Genomic DNA, 20,044 nt, shown 5'->3' with positions numbered 1-20,044 from the left:
CTCTGTTTTCCCTGATGATATTAAAGAGAGCCTTCTTAAAGTTTTCTTCTGATCCTTGTATTGTTGCTGCTTCTTCTGAGTTCCCCCCTTGTCTACTCTTGGTTTCTGGCTTTCATGTTAGAGACTTCTTGCATATTTAGAGTAAGATGTCAAAAAGCTGATTTTCTGAATGGATGGAGCTTGCTGACACTGAGCTCCACTGTAGAACGAATAGGCTGAGACCTGTCATTTCACAGTGGAACTCCTAAATGTCATTTGTGGGACTTTTTCAGGGGCTACTTTAGTTTCCCCAGGTAATATTCCAGAGTCATGCTTGGGGACTATCCATTTGGCAGCCAGAATTCTGAGGACTAAGCAAGGGAAGTGGGGATGAGGTATCAACACACAGCTTGTAGACAATGGTTTATTTCCTTGTTTTCACGAGGCTATTTCACCTCTGAACCTGGTATTCTTGAATTGAGACTTCCTTTGGCTTGGTTGCTCCAACCTTCTACTGGATGGAGAAAGAAATACTCGACCTTGATGCTTTATGTGGAGAAGAGGTTCTGAGGATCTAACAGTTCCTTATAAGGACTTGCACCAAATCCTGTTTTCAGCTCTCCTACACCACAGACGGCAGCCCATTAGGCTCTGCCGTCCCTGGGATTCTCCAGGCAAGAACACTGGAGTGGGTTGCCATTTCCTTCTCCAATGTGTGAAAGTGAAAAGTGAAAGTTAAGTCGCTCAGTCATGTCCGACTCTTCGCAACCCCATGGACTGCAGCCCACCAGGCTCCTCCGTCCATGGGATTCCTGCAGATAGGTGTAAAATTTAGTTCACACCTATCACGTGGACTGAAAGGAGATCAGACCAGTCAGTCCTAAGGGAAATCAACCCTGAACAGCCATTAGAAGGACTGATGCTGAAGCTGAAGCTCCAATACTTTGGCCACCTGATGAGAAGAGCTGATTCACTGGAAAAGACCCTGATGCTGGGAGAGAGTAAGGGCAGGAGAAGAAGGGGGCGACAGAGGATGAGATGTGGACAGCATCACCAACTCAATGGACATGAGTCTGAGTAAACTCCAGGAGATAGTGAAGGACACAGAAGCCTGTCTTGCTGCAGTCCATGGTGTTGAAAAGAGCTGGACATGACTTAGTGGCTGAACAACAACAGTCACGTCATCTCTTCTTCTCTTTTGGCTTTATATCTCTTCTCCCCTTTTATTATAAATTCAGGGTGTTCTATAGAGAGTGCAAGTAAATATGTGTATTTGACCTGGCACTGTCTACCAGTGATCTGTAACTGTTTATTACATGTCAATTTTCTCTCCAACTGGACGATGAGCTTCTTAAAAGTAGAACTATTTCCTCCATATCACTTTAGTTCCAGCACCTAGAATAATACCTAGCACAGAGGTCACACTCATCTACTCTTGTTGAATGAATGAAGAGATGAATGTGAGTTTTCTGCATACCTTTCATCACCTAGCACAGTGCTTTGAACACTGAAAGTACTTAACAATACATGAATTCAAAAAGGAAAGCTTAACAGTTGACATTTTGTATTTAAAATTTCAAACATATGGTTCTCTGAAAGACTCATTTGCATGGTAAGTATAGTTTACATGGCCACAGTATTTAGAGTGTATACTACATATTTAAAGTAATCATGTTAACCAACTAACCAGTCAAAGCTAATGCTAACTCCATTGTTTAAAAAGCCTCAATCTTAATGTCTTTTTTTTTTTTTAAGGGAAGTTTTACTCTTATTTTCATTTAATTTTATTTTTGGTTGCGCTGGGTCTTCACTGTTGTACGGGTTTTCTCTAGCTGTGATGAGTGGGGGCTACCCTTCACTGTGGTGTGCGGGCTGCCCATTGTGGTGGCTTTTCTTGTTGCGCTGCACAGGCCCTAGGACACGTGGGCTTCAGTAGTTGCAGCCTGGGAGCTCTAGACCGTGGGCTCAGTAGTTGTGGTGTTCGGGCTTAGTTGCTCCAGGGCATGTGGAATTTTCCTGGACCAGGGATCAAACCTGTATCCCCTGCATTGGCAGATGGATTCCTATCCACTGAACCACCAGGAAAAGTCCCTTAATGTCTTTTTAATTATTTATTTATTTTAATATTTATTTTTGATGGATGATTGCTTTACAATAGTGGTTTGATTTCTGTCATACATCAAAATGAATTAACCAGAGGTGTATACTCCCTCCCTCTCAAACCTTCTCCTACCTCCTGCCCATTCCCACCTCTCTAGGTGATGACAGAGCCCCCGTTTGAGTCCACTGAGTCACACAGAAAATCCCCATTGGCTATCTATTTACATATATTAGTGTATATGCATCCATGCCACTCTCTCCATTCATCTCACCCTCTCTCTCTTCTCCATCCCTTGTCCATAGTCTGTTCTCTACGTCTGTGTCTCCACTGCTGCTCTGCGAACACGTTCATCAGTACCATCCTTCTAGATTCCACATATATGCATTAATATACAGTACTTGTTTTTCTCTTTCAGACTTACTTCACTCTGGATAGTAGGCTCTAGTTTCATCCACCTCATTAGAACTGACTCAAATGTGCTCCTTTTTATGGCTGAGTAGTATTCCATTCGGAGAAGGCCATGGCACCCCACTCCAGTACTCTTGCCTGGAAAATCCCATGGACGGAGGAGCCTGGTGGGCTGCAGTCCATGGGGTCGCTAAGAGTCGGACACGACTGAGTGACTTCACTTTCACTTTTCACTTTCATGAACTGGAGAAGGAAATGGCAACCCCCTCCAGTGTTCTTGCCTGGAGAATCCCAGGGACGGGGGAGCCTGGTGGGCTGCAGTCCATGGGGTCGCGAAGAGTCAGACACGACTGAGCGACTTCACTGTCACTTTTCACTTTCATGAACTGGAGAAGGAAATGGCAACCCCCTCCAGTGTTCTTGCCTGGAGAATCCCAGGGACGGGGGAGCCTGGTGGGCTGCCATCTACGGGGTCACACAGAGTCGGACACGACTGAAGTGACTTAGCAGCAGCAGCAGTATTCCATGGTGTATATGTACCACAGCTTTCTTATCCGTTCATCTGTCGATGGACATCTAGGGTGCTTCCATGTCTTGGCTATTGGAAAGAGTGCTGCAATGAACACTGGAGTACATGTGTCTTTTTCAGTTTTGCTTTCTTCAGGGTATGTATCTAGAAGTGGTACTGCTGGATCATATGGTGGTTTTATTCCCAGTTTTTAAAGGAATCTCGGTACTTGTCTTCCATAGCGGCTGTATCAATTTACATTCCCACCAGCAGTGTAATTTAACATATCTTTTTAAAAGTAAAATTTTGTTTTTGTTTTGGCCCTCATACTTCATACTCTACTTTTTGATTTTTAGTACAAGAAAGTGGGAACATATTAATCACGAATTAAAAGCCTGTACAAAAAGCCACTGACTGAATTGGAACATGGATTGAAGTGACAGCGCTAGAGAGCACACGTGCTGAAGGCTTTCATTCTCGATGCACTGAAGCAATGAGATGTTCACAGCAGGCTTAGTTTCTATGTCACTTTAGAGTCAATATTCAGAATAACTGTGTTTATTTTCCTAAGATATGCCTTTCTAAAATGCTCAAGTACACCAAAAGATAATTTGCAACATATCAAAATATAGAATAAACTTGTCAAGAAAGCAAATTTCTCTACCTCAAATCATATTTGCTTATTACTCTAGATAAACTGACTTCCCGCTGTCTTTTCAAATACCATTATTATTGCTTCAGTGCTCAAGCTGCCTAAAACGTCCTCCTGCCCTCCTCCTGGTCAAACTCTGTCCATCTTTCAAGGTCCAACTCGAACTTCCTCTTTCCAGTGAAAACTTCCACATGACCTCTCCTCTTCCTGGTAGCCTCCGGCACTTCTTTGAACCACATATCCTGACACCTGACCACACTCTATACCACACTGCCCCTTAGGAGTCTTCCCAACTAGAATGTGAACATCTTGGTGACTAGGCCACAGCCTTCTTTTCTAATCCCCATGACCCCTAGTACCTCTATGGGCCCACGGCAGATGGTCAAACAAAATCATTTTGCAAAACAAAAATAGCTTTATTTTTTTAAGTGATGATAGCTAAGGTTTATTGTGTTTTAGGTACTGTTTTTGTTGCTTGTTTGTTTTGGCCGCACCGTGCGACTGGCAGGATCCTAGTTCCCTGACCACGGCTCCAACCTGCGCCCCCTACAGTGGAAATGTGGAGTCTTAACTGCTGGAATGCCAGGGAAGTCCCCCAAATAGCTTTATTTTTATTGTGAGTATAAAAATGCTACAGAGTTATTATAAAAACTCAAACAAAATAAAAATGTGTGGAAAAAAAGAAGTAAAATCCTAGCACTGAAAGAAAACCACTAATAACATTTTGGTAAACCTCTTTCTAAACATTTTTGTATGCATATAAATACATACATAAAATCTATATAAGTGGTATTATACCATTCTGCTGTTCTGCCACTTGAGACAATAAATGTAGATTTTCAGAGTCTTCCTAAAATTGTATTACTTCCTTGTCCATTGCTGCTTCCTGAAGTTAATTTTATTGTAAAAACAGAAACATACTTCCAAGGAATTATTGGCCAACTTACATGACAAATAAGGTTTTGGACACTGGGATTATATATTTTTCAAGTTGCTAATTCTTTTGTCATCAGACCCATTTTGATTATAAGTTGATTAAAGTCATTTATTTGTTCATATTTTAAAAGATATTAGATACCTGGTAAACATTTTCGTGGACTACCCATTAATCTTCATATGGTTTGTTACACATCTTTCATGAGGTTTCAATTAGTTAAATATATTCTTTATTCCTCCTGCAAGCGACATAGACGGTGATAAATGCTGTCTGGTATCACTTCTGTCTCACTTATACAGCCTCTTAGCAATAAAATACCTTTAAATGATAGTGGTGATGGCAAAGCCTACTTTGTATAACTTGTTCACATATAGTCTATCAATATTGGGTTTTTGAGAAAGGATAATTTAAAGCTCCAAAGACCCTTCTTGGTCCTGTGTATCCAGAAAAAGAGCACACAGCCCACAGAGTTTCTTCTCATCAGTCTCCAGGCCAGATGAGAGTTTCCCGAACTGTTTTTCAAATCAGGGCAAGGGGGAAAGAACAGGGCAGGGAATCCTTGGCTGCAACAGCCAGCTTCAAAGAATTCAGTGTGCTGGGAACCACGGCCAAGTGGGCGCGACAGCCTGCACCCTTGCAGCAAAGCCAGAGAACAAAGATGAAGGGTGAGGAAGTTAAAGAGATTCTTAAAGTGACTTCCCAGGAGGACTCGCAGGCCAGCCACACCCAGTCCCTTCATCTTGGTAAATAACTCAGCAAAGCGGCAAATGGCTTTAGCTGAGTCCCTGCAGGAGCCTCTCCCACAGAGTGGGGGATTTCTTCCTCACTGCTGCTACTTGCAACTTCCCAGACCCACGCTTGCCTGCCGGCAAAGTGTGTGCTTTCCCCAAGTCACGGCATGTTTATCAGAAGATGAACAAACAAACAGCAAATAGCTCTTGGAGGGTTTTCCCTATTTCCTGGCAGCAGCAGGAGAGCAGCTGTTGTATGGTTAAACTGGGGATTTGGCCTTTTTAATGCAGTTTTTTAAAGTTTTTAGTAAAAATCCTACTTTCTGTCTATCTCTGATGGTTAAATTGAAATTTGACTTCTTCCAAGATGGGCTTACTGGAAAGGGACTATAAATAAGCCTGGCCCATCCAACCACCCAGCAGACATTCATTAATTTATTCTCCCAGCCTGCACCGGGCACCCGCAACCAGCAAAGGCACTGAGTGGAGCTTCAGAGATAAACCATGTTGTCTCCACCCTGAAGGAAACTAACAATGATACTTACCACATGACACAGACAACAGGCATTGATGAACCTGTTATCCTGTGCCAAGATTAATAAGGGTTTTAGTCCGTTATCTCATTTAGTTTTCACAATATTGAAGTGGTATATATGCTCCATTTTATAGATGAGAAAACTAAGGCCTGGAGAAAGTAACGTAACCGTGGTTACACAGCTGTACCCAATTTAAAGTCTTCTCTTGAGGGTTTCATATGGAGCTTGACATTACAAATTGACGAGCTGGAGTGAGAGGTAGGAAAGACATAAAAATAGATTTAATCTAACCCGTGTGATGTCTTAGGAAAGAGATTTTATGTTTGCTAATAACTAAATGTAAATATGCTAGAACAAGTGTCGTAAGAGAGATCCCACGTGGAGAAGTGAGGGCAAGGAGGGGTTGTTTTTGTTTAGTTACTAAGTTGTATCTGACTCTTTGCGACCCCATGGACTGTAGCCTGCCAGGCTCCTCTGTCCATGGGATTCTCCAACAAAAATACTGGAGTGGGTTGCCATTTCCTTCTCCAGGGGATCTTCTTGACCCAGGGATCGAACCTGTATCTCCTGAATCAGCAGGCGGATTCTTTACCATTGAGTCACCAGGGAAGCCCTGCAAGGAGGGGAGGAGGTGGGAATCACGAGGACTTTTAGAAGATACATGACTTGAGCTGGGTTTGCTTGAAGATACACAGGAATGTGACAGACTTTCAAAAAAAGTTCTGCACAAATAGAAAAGAAAAAACGAAGGTGTGCTGGGAAAAAGCATAAGGAGTGTTTGGGGGAAAGTGAATGACCGTGTGTGGTGAGTGTCAGCTGTGAGTAGGAAAGTGGTGGGTGGAAAGGTTAGATCTGGTCTGGATGTAATGTAATGGGATTCACATTTCCAGGGCTGTGCTTTAGAGAGCTGTATTTATACAAGGTCTCGCAGTACTTCTCAAGCTTCAGTGTGTATCACGATCACCTGCAGAGCTCTGAAAATGCATGGGCCCCACTAAAAGTTCCAGAGCAACAGGAACTCTCACAAGCCACAGTAAAATGTGGAAAACGGTGCAATCATTTTGGAAACCTGGGAATACGTACTGAAGCTGAACATACACATTCCCAGCAATTCCACTCCTAAGTACATACCTAACAGAAATCTATGTACCAAGAGACATATAAAAGTATGTTTAGAGCCACACTGTTTGTACTAGCTTGAAACTGAAAACAACCCAGATGCCACCTACTGCAGAAGGGATAAAAAAACTGTGATTTATATATAAAATGGAATTCTGTACAACAATAAAAAAGAACAAACTGTAGCTAAATCCAACAACAAATCAGAAGTATGATGTTGAGCAAAATAAGCCAGACCCTGAAGAGTGTTCTGTGTTCTATGATTCTAGCTACATAAAGTTCAAGATCAGACACATCTAGTTTATGGTGATAAATGTTAGACTAGTGGTGATCTTAGAGGGGATTCATGATGAGGGGGACCTGGGAGAGGCAGCTGGGGTGCTGGTAATGTTCTCTGTCTTTATCTAGAGGGACATCACATGAGTATGTTTGTTTTGAAGAACTCCATTAAGCTGTACATTTATTATTTTGCAATTTTCTCTAAATGCTGTACTGCAATAAAATTTCTTCTACTTAAAATATTTAAAAAAAAAAAAGCATAGGTCCCAAATCATAAGATTCTGATTAAATCACTCTGGGATGGGGCCTGGGCACTAGCAGTTTTTAAAAACTCCCTTAGTGAACTTGACATGCAACCCGTTTTAAAAACTGCTGATATAGAGCAAGGAGCAAAAGAAAAAAAAGTTAAGAAATTATTCAATACTTTGCACACTTGAGTGATTTTAAGAATCACCTGAAATGCTTGTTAAAAAATAAATTCCCAGGTCCCTCCCCTGCTGACTGTGATTCAGTAGGTTGGAGACGGGATCAAGGAATCTGTCTGTTTGACAGCCTCTCCGATGTGGTTAGTTAGGGCTCTAAATGAGGGTCAGGTGGCAGCGGTGGGAAGGAAGAGCAGGTTATGCCAAGCAAAATAAAACTGGAAAAGATTAAATTCTCAACACTACTTACACTTGCTTTTATACACTTCCAGCTTAAAACCCACCAAAACAACCAAATTTGAGTATGCTTTATTAAACTGACATCTTTAACCTAAGGTGGTTTTACTTTGACTCACAGTGTGTAAACTTTAATTTAGTCATTTACTTTTGTTTCTAACTGAATCATGAGAGCAAGAGATTTCAGAAGCCTCGGAGGTACCATTTGGTTTTGGGGTAGATCTGCTTTAGAGACTGGGTTTAATAATATCTCATGGTAAAGTCTCACTTTTTAGCCTAATTGAAAAAAAAAAACCTTTAGTTGTATTCTCAAAGAGCTTGCAAATTCTGCTTATGTCCTTCACAGCATGAAATATGCAGTAACACAAGTACCATACTTCCCTCAGTAATAAGAATCATGATTTTTTAATTTGAAATAAAAGTTGGAATAACTTAATTTTTTCTCTTGAAGACAGGCAAAGTGGAACTTAAAGAAACTTTCCTCCATCTGTTAAGGCAATGAAAGAAGAAAATCACATATAATTGCGATACATTCTTAAACCTTAACTCATTTGATTACATTCTGGGCTAGAAAGTTATGCACTGACCTCAGAGACTGAATGACATAAAATATATATATGTTAATTAAGCATCAGGGAGAGAGAACTTGATGCTGATGGCAAGTGCGCTCGGCGAGAGGCAGAAGACTGGGGGAGTTGAGGCTTCGATTTATACCTGTGTGATAGGGGGTGTGTGGAAGCAGTTTTCATTATTTATTCATTTATTTTTCTTTTTAAAATTTATTTCTTTTTTTAAAAAATTAATTAATTTATTTTAATTGGAGGCTAATTACTTTACCATATTGTAGGGGTTTTTGCCATACATTGACATGAATCAGTCAAGGAAGAAGCAGTTTTTAAACCAGGAGACTAGAGCTTTTACAGAGACACTGGTAAGGTTCTACAGATGTTTAATATTAATACTTCTCATGCTAAAAAATATGCCTTTATTTAAAATTTATAAGAAAAACAACATGTACACTGAATAGGTTAGTAGTAAATTTTTAGATATGGACCCTACCAACCTGCGCTCTCAGCTAACTCACCCTGGAGCTTTTCCATAAACGTATGTGTAGATGATACACTTGTAGACATGTCACTGAGGCGGAAGCTTTTCATCTGCTCTGGTCTTTTCCTTTTCTTTTCAATCCAGGACTACATTAGTATAAAGGCTATGATTACATAAAATCTTCAGTTCTACGGGATCAGAGTACAGATGTTACCGCCCTCTCCTTGTTCCCATATGATGCGGTCATGGAACCAAACAAAGTAGATTTATTACTCCATAACATGGCTTGATAACTATAAAACAGAAGTCTTTAAAAAAAAAAGCAAAAACAAGAAGTCTTTAAATGTTCACATGCTAACAAATAAAGTGGTATAAATGTAGTCATTTTTGTATTGGGACTGGAAAAGCAGTATCAGAAAAAAACTTATGGCATAGTGGATCATGGGAAACACAGGCCTTACAATGTCATCAGATGTTGTGTAGATAAGCACTGGTAGTTAACATTATGCAAGCATTTTTCAAAACTCTATTAGATAATGCACAAATTGATACACACTATTAATTTTATTAGGATGAGGTTTTTAAATTAGACCTTTCAGAGTTACATCTGCAGATGTATCAGTAGTGATACTGAAATTTATTCTTTTGCACTAAAGTTTTCTGACTGATATAAGTTGTTGAAATAACCGTCAAATAAAATAAGAAATTACTCTTATTTCTGCCTTAAGTATATCCATCAAAGTTTATCAACCTGGAAATCTTACTAATATTTTAAATAAACTGAATAGCACAATTTACAAGACTAATATACTTACAACCTCATTAGTGGTTGTAATGAGATAAAACATTAGTGATGTTTCAAAACAGGATTTGGCTTCAACATGCAAAATAAAATTAATCTTTCTGTCTAAAAATTGTGAATAGAAAGATGGCTTCTGTATTAGTCTGCTCAGGCTGCCGTAACAAAGTCCCATAGAGTGGGTGACAAACGACAGAAATCTTTTTTTCACGGCTCAGGAGACCAGAAGTCCAAGACCGAGGAGCCAGCAGGGTCAGTTCTAGTGAGGAATCAGCCTGTGGTTGTAAAAGGCCATCTTCTCACTGTTCCTTACACGGCGGGGGAGAGGGGCAAGGCTCTCTGCTGTCTCTTCTTACAAGTATGCTAACCTTACTGAAGAAGAGCCCTACCCTAACGACCTCACTGAATCTTAATGACATCCTGACAGCCCCTACCTCCAAACACAGTCACACTGGGGCTTTAGGGCGTCAACATACCAATCTGGGGGTACACAGTTCAATCCACAGCAACCCCTGAGGTATCTGATCTTTTAAGAAATAACACTATTGGACAGCTCGTATCAGATGTTATAAGATACATTTATTTTTCTCCAAACAATGCACTTTTTAAACTAGCTGAGAAAATTGTTCATTGAGTTCTCCAAAGTGATTACTCACCAATTAGGCAAGTAAATCAGCTTTGACACAAAAATTTACTATCACTACTTTTTCTTTTTTGGTTGTGTTGCACATTATTCACAATAGCCAAAAGGTGGAAACAACCCAAGTTTCCATGACAGATGAATGAATAAACAAAATATGAACCATACACAGTGGAATACTATTCAGCCACAGGACGGAATGAAATTCTGATACTCACTACAACAAAGACAAACATTGAAAACGTCATGCTTAGTGGGACAAGTCAGACACAAAGAGACAAATATTGTGTGATTTCACGAATATGTGGTACCTAGAATAGTCTAACACATAGAGACAGAAAGTAAAACAATGGTTCTCAGTGGCTGGAGAAGGGCGGAATGGAGAACTATTTTTTAATGGGTAAAACTTTTCATTTTGGGAAGATGCAGACAAGGAGCTGGATGCTGGTAATAGTTTTATAACAATGTGAACATAGTTAATACCACGGAACTGTAACTTAAAATGGTTAAAATGGTAAATTTTAGGTTACTTATATTTTACCACCAAAAGATTTCTCAATTTAAAAAGTGGTTAGAATAGCAGATTTTATGTTATGCATATTTTACTATAAAAAAGAGAATATTAAAAACCCCCTAGACTTAGTTTCAAGATGAGAGGACTTCTAAGGGCCCATCTAATTATGAAATTTTTCAAGAGGCATCATGATAACAAGGAGAAAAGAGAAAGAATCTAGCTGAGGAACAGGATCCTAACTCCGTGTTCTGAATTAAGAGTGTAACTTTACCTTTCAAGTGATTATAAATGGACCAAGAAATTCTAGCAATGATAGCAAATTCAAATGCCTACAGAGGCCAGGCAGCTGAGGATGGTGGTAAATCTGAGGCTACATGCCCTGTCTAAAGAGAGCAGCTGTACCTCCGCCCTGGTGAACTGTCTCTCTGTTGGAAGGTGGTTGCAGTACTGGAAGGACTTTCCATTTTGAAGTGAAACCGAATCGAGACTTTTTTGTTAAATGCTGGCATTTAATTAAAAATACATATTTTATAACACAGCAGACCAAAGAAAACATATCTGCAGGCCAAGGCACGTATAGTCAGCTGACCACTAGTTTGTGATCTCTTTCAAAGCATAAAGACTGGACCAGAACACAAAAGAAGGGAAGGAAGTATTGCCAACCAGACCATCACCAATGTTTAAAGTTGGCTTACAGTTCATGATAAAAATCTTTCTAATCCTTGTTTAAAAGCACCAGTGGGTATTGAATATTATTTTAATTAGGTGTCATTTAAAACAGTATAGTTTTTGGACTTCCCTGGTGGCTCAGTGGTAAAGAATCTGACTGCCAATGCAGGAGACACGGGTTCGATCCCTGGTCCAGGAAGAACCCACATGCCATGGAGCAACCAAGCCCATGCACCTCAACTCCTGAGCTCTAGAGCCTGGGAGCAGAAACTACTGAGCCATCGCATCGCTACTGAAGCCCGTGCTCTGCAACAAGAGAAAGCCACCCCAGCGAGAAGCCCGAATATCACAACTGGAGAGTAGCCCCTCCTCTCTGCAGCTAGAGAAAACCTGCGCACAGCAACAAAGATCCAGCATGGTCAAAAATAAACAAACAAAAGACATTATGACGCAGAGCAGCTTTGAATGGGTTCAGTTTCTACTGGGGCACTTTGAACATGATGTCTTAGTGTGCTGCATATATCAGCTGGTCAATAAGTAGCAGCTACTGTTTTATTTTTTAATTTTTTTTTTATTTTTTGCTACTGTTATTTTAAGTCATCTCCTACACAATATTGAAAAGTTTAGTGGAAAGCAGATATTTGAAACTGACCCTACCCTGTAATAAAAGGGATGATAATGTAAACCATTCAATACTCTATCCTCTGTCTAGTGACTGGGAAATGGTGAACCTTCATATTAAATAACAAATCACTTACATATGTTAGGTGTCAGGAAGAGCCTCATAAAGGTTACAATTTAATAAGAGAAATGTACATTAAGTAAAGGATCATGCAAAAAAATATTTAGTCAGAAACTATAATAAACGATGACTAAAAAATTACAGGATGATTTGAAAAGAGTAATGAAGTCATCTAATTCAGATGAGGAAGGGTCACAGAGAAGCCCCCTTTAAGGAGCTGACCTTTAAACTGAGACCTAAAAGGATAAAGAGAGGTCAGCAACCTAAGGGCATTAGGAACGGGGGCTGAGGAGGGTTGGTTGGTGACAAAGGCATTCCAGAAATGCTTATGTGACGTGTGTGACGGCCCCAAACGACCAGAGTAGGAAAAAGGGAAAATTAAATAGAGGAAAAGATGAAAGTTTATTGGAGGGAGAGAAGGGACAGATTCGAGGCGACATCGGTGTTCTCTCTGGAGAAAAGATTCTGGAGAAGGAAGTAAAAATGAAAAAAGAAGAGACAGTTAGGAATAGACAAGAAATAAGTAAAATGGGAGCTAGGAAACAGGAACTTGAGATTGAAGAAATTATTTCCTGGCTGTCTCAGGCTTCCGGGGAAAATGATGAGAGCTGAAAAACTGGTGGGAACAGGGGAGGGAACGGGTGAGAGGAGCTCTCGGAGGGAAGAGGTCACACTTCACTTTGTGTTTGTTTACAAAATCACAAAAGCAGCAAACGCTCTTTAATATTTCAGACAAGACAGCCACCCCACTCCTCAGTAAGCCCCGTTAATCCTCACAGAATGGCTCTTTAGTGGTGAGGATGAGGATTAGTGACAAGCATAATCAAGTGGAAGTTTGAGGCAATTACACAGAGAAGTCAGACCGAAAGCTTCATCTCAGCCTAAAACGTCTGCATGTTCACTTGAGATCACTAAACCCACCATAACACTCGATATTTTAGGGAAACAGTAACAGGTTTTTATCATACGGTCATCAAGACCTACTGCAACCCTCTGATTCCAGGAATGTGAACTCCTTTTATAAAAGCAGGGATTTTTTTGTCCCCCCTAATCTCTGATTGGGTTTCCCTTGTGGCTCAGCTGGTAAAGAATCTGCCTGCAATGCGGGAGACCTGGGTTCAACCCCTGGGTTGGGAAGATCCCCTGGAGAAGGAAAAGGCTACCCACTCCAGTACTGTGGCCTGGAGAATTCCATGGACTGTATAGTCTATGGCGTCACAAAGAGTCGGACACGACTGAGCAGCTTTCACGTTCACTTTCAATCTCTGATTATCAGACCACAAACTCCATGAGAGCAAGAATTTCTGTCTAATCCCACTCACTGCTGAATTGTTGTTTAGTCACCAAGCTATGTCTTTCGCAACTCCAGGGACTGTAGTCCGCCATACATATTTTTTTTTAGTGAATAAACACACCTAGACAATGAAGAAAAAACCTCAGCAAGTTCAGAGTAAAACCTAAAAGGTGAAAGGGAAAATAAAAGGAAAGGAAAAAAGGAGGGGAGGGATAAAATTGGAAATATTTCAGCTTCTGGCATTCATTTTCGACTCTTCTCTCCCATACCCTACACTCACAATAAATCTGCAAGTCCTGTCAAACCAACTCCTTAAATAATTTTTCATCTGCACAGCCACTTCCTGTTTGATTACAATTATCTCCTATCCGGTCTCTGGCTTCAGTCTTACTATCTACCTTCCATTCTGTTTCCCATGCTTGTGCCAGTGTCATAAGTGAAAATATCACACAAATCAATAGAGTCCTACTATGTTTAGGAGAAAGCATGAACTTCGGAGGTCACAAAGCCCCTTGATACTGGGGGTAACACGTGTTCAGTCAGTCTAACATTGTTAAGAATGTGGCCTTGTACCAGCGCATATACATGGAATTTAGAAAGATGGTAATGATAACCCTGTATGCGAGACAGCAAGAGAGACACAGATGTATTGAACAGTCTTTTGGACTCTGTGGGAGAGGGCGAGGGCGGGATGATATGGGAGAATGGCATTGAAATATGTAAATTATCACATGTGAAACTGAATCGCCAGTCCAGGTTGGATGCATGAGACAGGGTGCTCGGGGCTGGTGCACTGGGATGACCCAGAGGGAGGGGATGGGAGGGAGGTGGGAGGGGGGTTCAGGATGGGGAACACATGTACACCCATGGAGGATTCAAGTCAATGTATGGCAAAACCAATACAATATTGTAAAGTAAAAAAAAAAAAAAAAGAATGTGGCCTTGGTGCATGAAATTATGCCATTGGCAGCACCATGGACGGACCTAGAGATGACCATAGTGAGGGAAGTCAGGCAGAAAAGGGAAAAACAAATGCCATATGATAGCACTTACAAGTGGAATCTCAAATCTGACACAAATGAACTTATTTATGAAACAGACTCACAGACACAGAAAACAAACTTAGGTTACCAAAGGGGAAGGGGAGTGGGGGAGGGATAAATGAGAAGTTTGGGACTAGCAGATATAAACAACTATACACAAAACAGATAAACAAGATCCTATTGTATAGAACAGGGAACTATATTCAACATCTTGTAACAAAGATAAAATAAACATAATGGAAAAGAATATGTATATACGTATAACTGAATCACTTTGCTGTACATCAGAAATTAAGGCAACATTGTAAATCAACTACAAGTCAATAAAAAAAAATGTGGCCTTTGTGAAGACTTAAGTTTGAATATGAGCTGTGCTACTTACAAACCATATAGTCTGTGCGAGTCACTTAACTTCTCTCAGTTTCTTTAGGAGAAACTGGATAACAATCACACCAACTCAAGTTTGTCATGTGAATGAAATAAATGAATACATTTCTGTTCAGTGGCTGGCACAGTCAGCATTCAGCATCATTTTCTGTTGCCACATAGTACTTCTTACCATTTCCCAAAGGAACCATGGTGCTTCATGTTATACTTTCAAAACTGCAAGAGTTTTCTGTTTAGCATGTATTCCTTTGCTTCATAGCCTGCTACTATTCCAAGATCCAGCCTCATTCTCTTCTTTACCGCCTTCTCCAGCTTCTGCAGGAAGGACTATTTCTCTCCTGTGCGATCACCAGCTCTTACACAGACTTCACTAATCACTTACACTACACGGAAACTACTTCTAGGCTACTTTGTTTCTTCTCCTGGAACGCGAGCTCCTTGCGGGCAAGCATTGTCATTTACTTATCTGTATTTCCAGCATCTTATACGCTCTCCAGTGGAGAACACCTTACACATGAAAAACACAACACTGTCTCCAGTCAGTTTTCTCTGGCTCCTTTGGCATCCCTTGATCACACACTTCTAGGTGTGTGACCTAGACCAATTATTTACATTTCAAAAATCTCAGTTTCGTTTTCTGTGCAGAGGAGATATTGTAAGTATATCTACCTAATACATGGGATTAAAAAATGAGATAGTCTACTTAATAAATATTAACTGTTATTATTATCAATATTTTTACTTCTGATACTGTATTTTATATATCTAGAAATCCCATTTAGATCTTCCTAATATCTTTCATTTATCTCCTAATCATTTTCATGTTTTCCTTTACATACTTGAGTACATCTGTATGCTTAACTGTTTAAAGGTCCTACCTAGGTAGCTAGTCCCCCATCTCCGTCATTTCTGAGTCTGTGTTTCTACTGATTTATTTTTTCTCCTGGTTATGCGTCATATCTTCCTGCTTCCTGTACTTTTTAGTTGGATGCCAGACTTTGTGAATTCTATGTTGCAGAGTGCTGGATTTTGTTGAATGCCTTTAAGGAGTACTGAATTTTGTTTTGGTATGCAGTCACTTGCAGATCAGCCTGATGCTCACTTAAGTGGCTGAGGACTCAATCCAATGGCCTGTGTGTTGTGAGGTTTCTCCACTCCAGCGGGTAGAAGTGTGAAGTAGCCTTGTGAACACGCCAGGAATCGTCTTGCCTACTGTTTTCCGGTGGGTCTTTTTCCAACCCACACATGTGCATAGTCTGTAGCCAAAGACTCGAATACCTCTTTGCAGTTCTCTGGAGCTAAGAAGTGAGCAACGTACTCCTCTCTAGTACTTGGCCCTGCAAATACCGGCCACCATGGCCTCCCTAAACCCCAGCCCTCGTCTCCTCAACTCAGTAAGACCTCATGATCTCCCTGTATGGTCACTTGGAAACTGTCTCTCAGAGACCACAGTTCCACATTGATTGTTGGTCCAGTGTTTGAAACAGTTGTTACCGACATTTTGTCTGATTTTCTAGTTGTTTATAGCAGGAGGACACTTCCTTTAGCATCATTATTTTACTAAATAAAACATATGTATTCCTTGGTAAAAGCACAAAGCTCAAAACTAAATTCTCAAAAACTGTGAAAATAAACTGTGGACAAAAGCTCTTTGAGCCAATATCCCTAAACAGAAATAAAGATTTACTTCAGGGGAATTTCAGTCTTTGCCAGACGTGGAAAATTTAGATTAATCTTTCTGTATTGAAAGAAATACTGAAGTGAGAAGTCGAATTTTAAAGACTCATTACATTTGAGTAGATCTTTTTGCTTCCAAGAGTCTAAAGTTGTCTAGATAGCAAGAGATTCACTACAGTTTTCATGAGGTTATTTGACATCCAAACATGGGGAGATGAGCACCATTCAGTACTCAGTCATGCAGGAATGATACTGCATCTCCGTGCTTGCTAAAACCTGGGATAAAACGTTTCTTGCCAGAAGGGGTCAGGTCCTTACTTTTCTACACGTGGCTTCACTTTCAGATACGTTAGGCTGGAACTCTGCACTCTCTTGCTACCTCCCAGAAGAGTTTCTTCCTTCTCAATGATGCTAAAATATGTACATGATGTTCTAAGGAAGTTATCTGCAGGAGAACAATATAATAGCAGCTCCATTGAGTAGGCGTCTGGTACTTGGCATTCTAATTGAAAAAATGGGGCTTAATAAACACTTTTCTTTGGAACCGTGCCTCTGTTTTTGCTCATTCTGGATAAAAACTGGGGACTGACACATTCTGGGACAGAATGATGTTCTAAAGTTTCCTGGAAGAAACTGAGAATATATTAAAACTATTTAACCTGAGGGTCACCTAGACATAAATGCTGTCTTTGGTGTTTAAGAAATCAGAGACTGTCTGATTAAGAAGCATGACAATAAATATCCAGCATAAAATCTAGGTCCTGTTGGTAGCACAGGAGAAATGGGGAGAATCTGGGGTCGCTTCTTCTCAGCAGCTGACTGAATCATTCCTTGTTGGCTCAGTGGTAAACGAATCTGCCTGCAATGCAGGAGACTTGGATTTGATCCCTGGGTCCAGAAGATCCCCTGGAGGAGGAAATGGCAACCCACTCCAGTATTCTTGCCTGGAGAATCCCATGGACAGAGGAGCCTGGTGGGCTACAGTCTCTGGGGTCCCAAAGAGTTGGACACCACTGAAGCAATTGAGCACACACACACATAAAAAAGATAAAGAAAAGGACACCTGGCTATAGTCCACCGCTCCATGGATCCATAAGTCATGAGAAGAATTAAGGATATCTGAGGACTGTTTTCCACAGTTATCTTCATGTGCTATTTCACAGACACCAACTCTAGCTATATGCACCATCCTTCAACATAGTGAGTATTCAATATATATTTGCTGACTGGTCAAGGGACAGAGAAAGGATTAGGAAAGATAGGTTCTGGAAAGATAGGAAAGATGAAATAGTACAAAATTCACCGATACACTCATAGCTCCTAGCTTATGTGGAGACCAATGATATAGTGTTTCTGAGCTAGTTCACTTAAAATTTCATTCACATTGATTTTTGCCTACTGGTCATTTGTAAAGAAGATGATACGATTCTCAGTACACTGGCACAAGAGTGTAATTGAGATGGAAGATCTCTAGAGTTACATGTCAATAGTAGAAATAGAGTATCAGTAAGTCTGGGTTCTATTTCTATCTTTGCTACTGTGCAAAGTTACACAATTTCATACTTTATAAAATGGGCACAATAATATCTACCTTATCTATTTCTTAGGATAGTGAAATGATCTAATAAGAAACCAGGTAGAAAGAGTTTTAGCAAAAAAGTTTCAGTGGCTATATATAAAATAGCAATAACATCAATAAGATCAGGGTAGGAAATCTTGCAAATTCAATAAAAGCAGGGAGCATACCTATTCACTTACTATAACCCCAGTGCCAGGCACATGGCAAGTTTACCAGAAATACTTGTTGAATGAATGAAAAAATAGTTTTGGCCTTCCTCTCTACTTTAAGTTAGCATTCCTATAGAAACTGTCCTAAAGGCATTCAATACTTATTTGGAAAAACACATAATATGAAAGCAGGAATAAAAACAGGCCCTTGAAAACAGATGCGACCAAAGGTTTTGATATAGTCTAGATCTGAAAAGTTTGGAGTAATTTAATCTATTTTAGTAGTCTAAATGTAAGAATCTAGTGTCACTTTTTAAAAAGAAGCTCTCACTAAGGGTCTTTCACAATTCACCTCACCAAAGTAAAGTCTCAATCAATATAAGACATTTTCAGTTAGCATTTTTCTTAATATTTTCCTTGGGTTATAATCAAAAGATGCTGAACCAACAACATGCAAATTGATTTTAAGTTTCATTTGTTGTAAAATGGGAATTATAGTATCTACCAGACTGAGACGCTGTGAAGAGTAAATGAATTACTGCACATAAAGCTACACTTGGATCTTAACAAGTATGGTCAGTGATGGTGGCAGTATTATTGATGGCAATGTCTCTGACACAGACAGATAGCTCCTTAAAAGTAACGTTTTCCTAGAGCCTTGAAGAGCATGCACTGAAACAGTATTTGTACTGAGCAAAAAGAAAGAAGTTTGGAGGGAATAAAGGAAGGCTAGAAAAGAATTCGGGAAGACTTACCACCATTTTTGCCTACAGTTCGGAAGCATCTCCAGAAGGCCCGTAGGAACGATGCCCTGTTGTGAGGGGTGGCTTGAATGAAGCTGAATTCCCGGAAAAGAATATGAGTTCCCTGACATACACTGTTAAAACTGCAAAGAGAAAAAGCAAGAAATCATCATTGAATGGATAGTTACAGAAGACTGGAATTAGAATAAAAAGGCAAGAATATATAGGACAACTGCCAGGAGAGAAATCTTTTCTCCAACAAAACTCTGAACTACAGATTAGACCAAGTCTCTCTGTGAGGACTTCTCTTCACATGACTATATCTCTTTGGAAACTCTTGGAGTCCAATTCCTCTGAATGCCACCTCATGTGTGTGTGTGTGTGTGTGTGTACACACACTAAGGAAGCTTCAATCAGTTGTTGGAACATCTCACGTAGAGGGAAATCTTTGTCTTTAGCTGGATGATACCGGCACTCATATCCTCTTGGAGAATACTTCTCCCTGTACCCCATTTGAAATTATATTTCCTTAAAGACATTCTTTTTATCTTCTATCTGGAGAAGGAAATGGCAATCCACTCCAGTATTCTTGCCTGGGAAATCCCATGGACAGAGGAGCCTGGTGGGTTACAGCCTATGGGGCTGCAAAAGAGCTGGACAAGGCTGAGCGGCTAAACAACTGCCCCATATTAGGTGCCTTAAGGACAACATGGCTTATGGAAACACAGCTGGATTGTCTGTTCCAGTTTGGGGGTGGCGCTGTATACCTCTCTCACAACAACCTTAGAGGAAAGTCCACTTGCCAAAGATATAAAAGGTTCCAGACAGACACTAAAGGCAAATAAGGGAAAC

The 20,044-nt window shown here is 40.2% G+C and overlaps 1 protein-coding gene across 5 annotated transcripts in view; it reads right to left on the bottom strand.

Moving 5' to 3' along the window:
* The window catches only part of C1H11orf49 (chromosome 1 C11orf49 homolog), a 202,860-nt gene that overhangs the window by 91,518 nt on the left and 91,298 nt on the right, over window positions 1-20,044 (bottom strand). For all 5 annotated transcript variants that reach the window (XM_043910986.1, XM_043910996.1, XM_043910964.1 and 2 more), the window contains exon 3: window positions 19,205-19,335. In XM_043910986.1, the coding sequence (XP_043766921.1) occupies window positions 19,205-19,335 (131 nt within the window). The remainder of the gene's footprint in view (window positions 1-19,204; window positions 19,336-20,044) is intronic.

The sequence above is a fragment of the Cervus elaphus genome, chromosome 1 (genome assembly GCF_910594005.1).
Source record: "Cervus elaphus chromosome 1, mCerEla1.1, whole genome shotgun sequence".
In the NCBI taxonomy this organism is placed as follows: Eukaryota; Metazoa; Chordata; class Mammalia; order Artiodactyla; family Cervidae; genus Cervus; species Cervus elaphus.
This window is presented reverse-complemented; position numbering and strand designations above follow the sequence as displayed.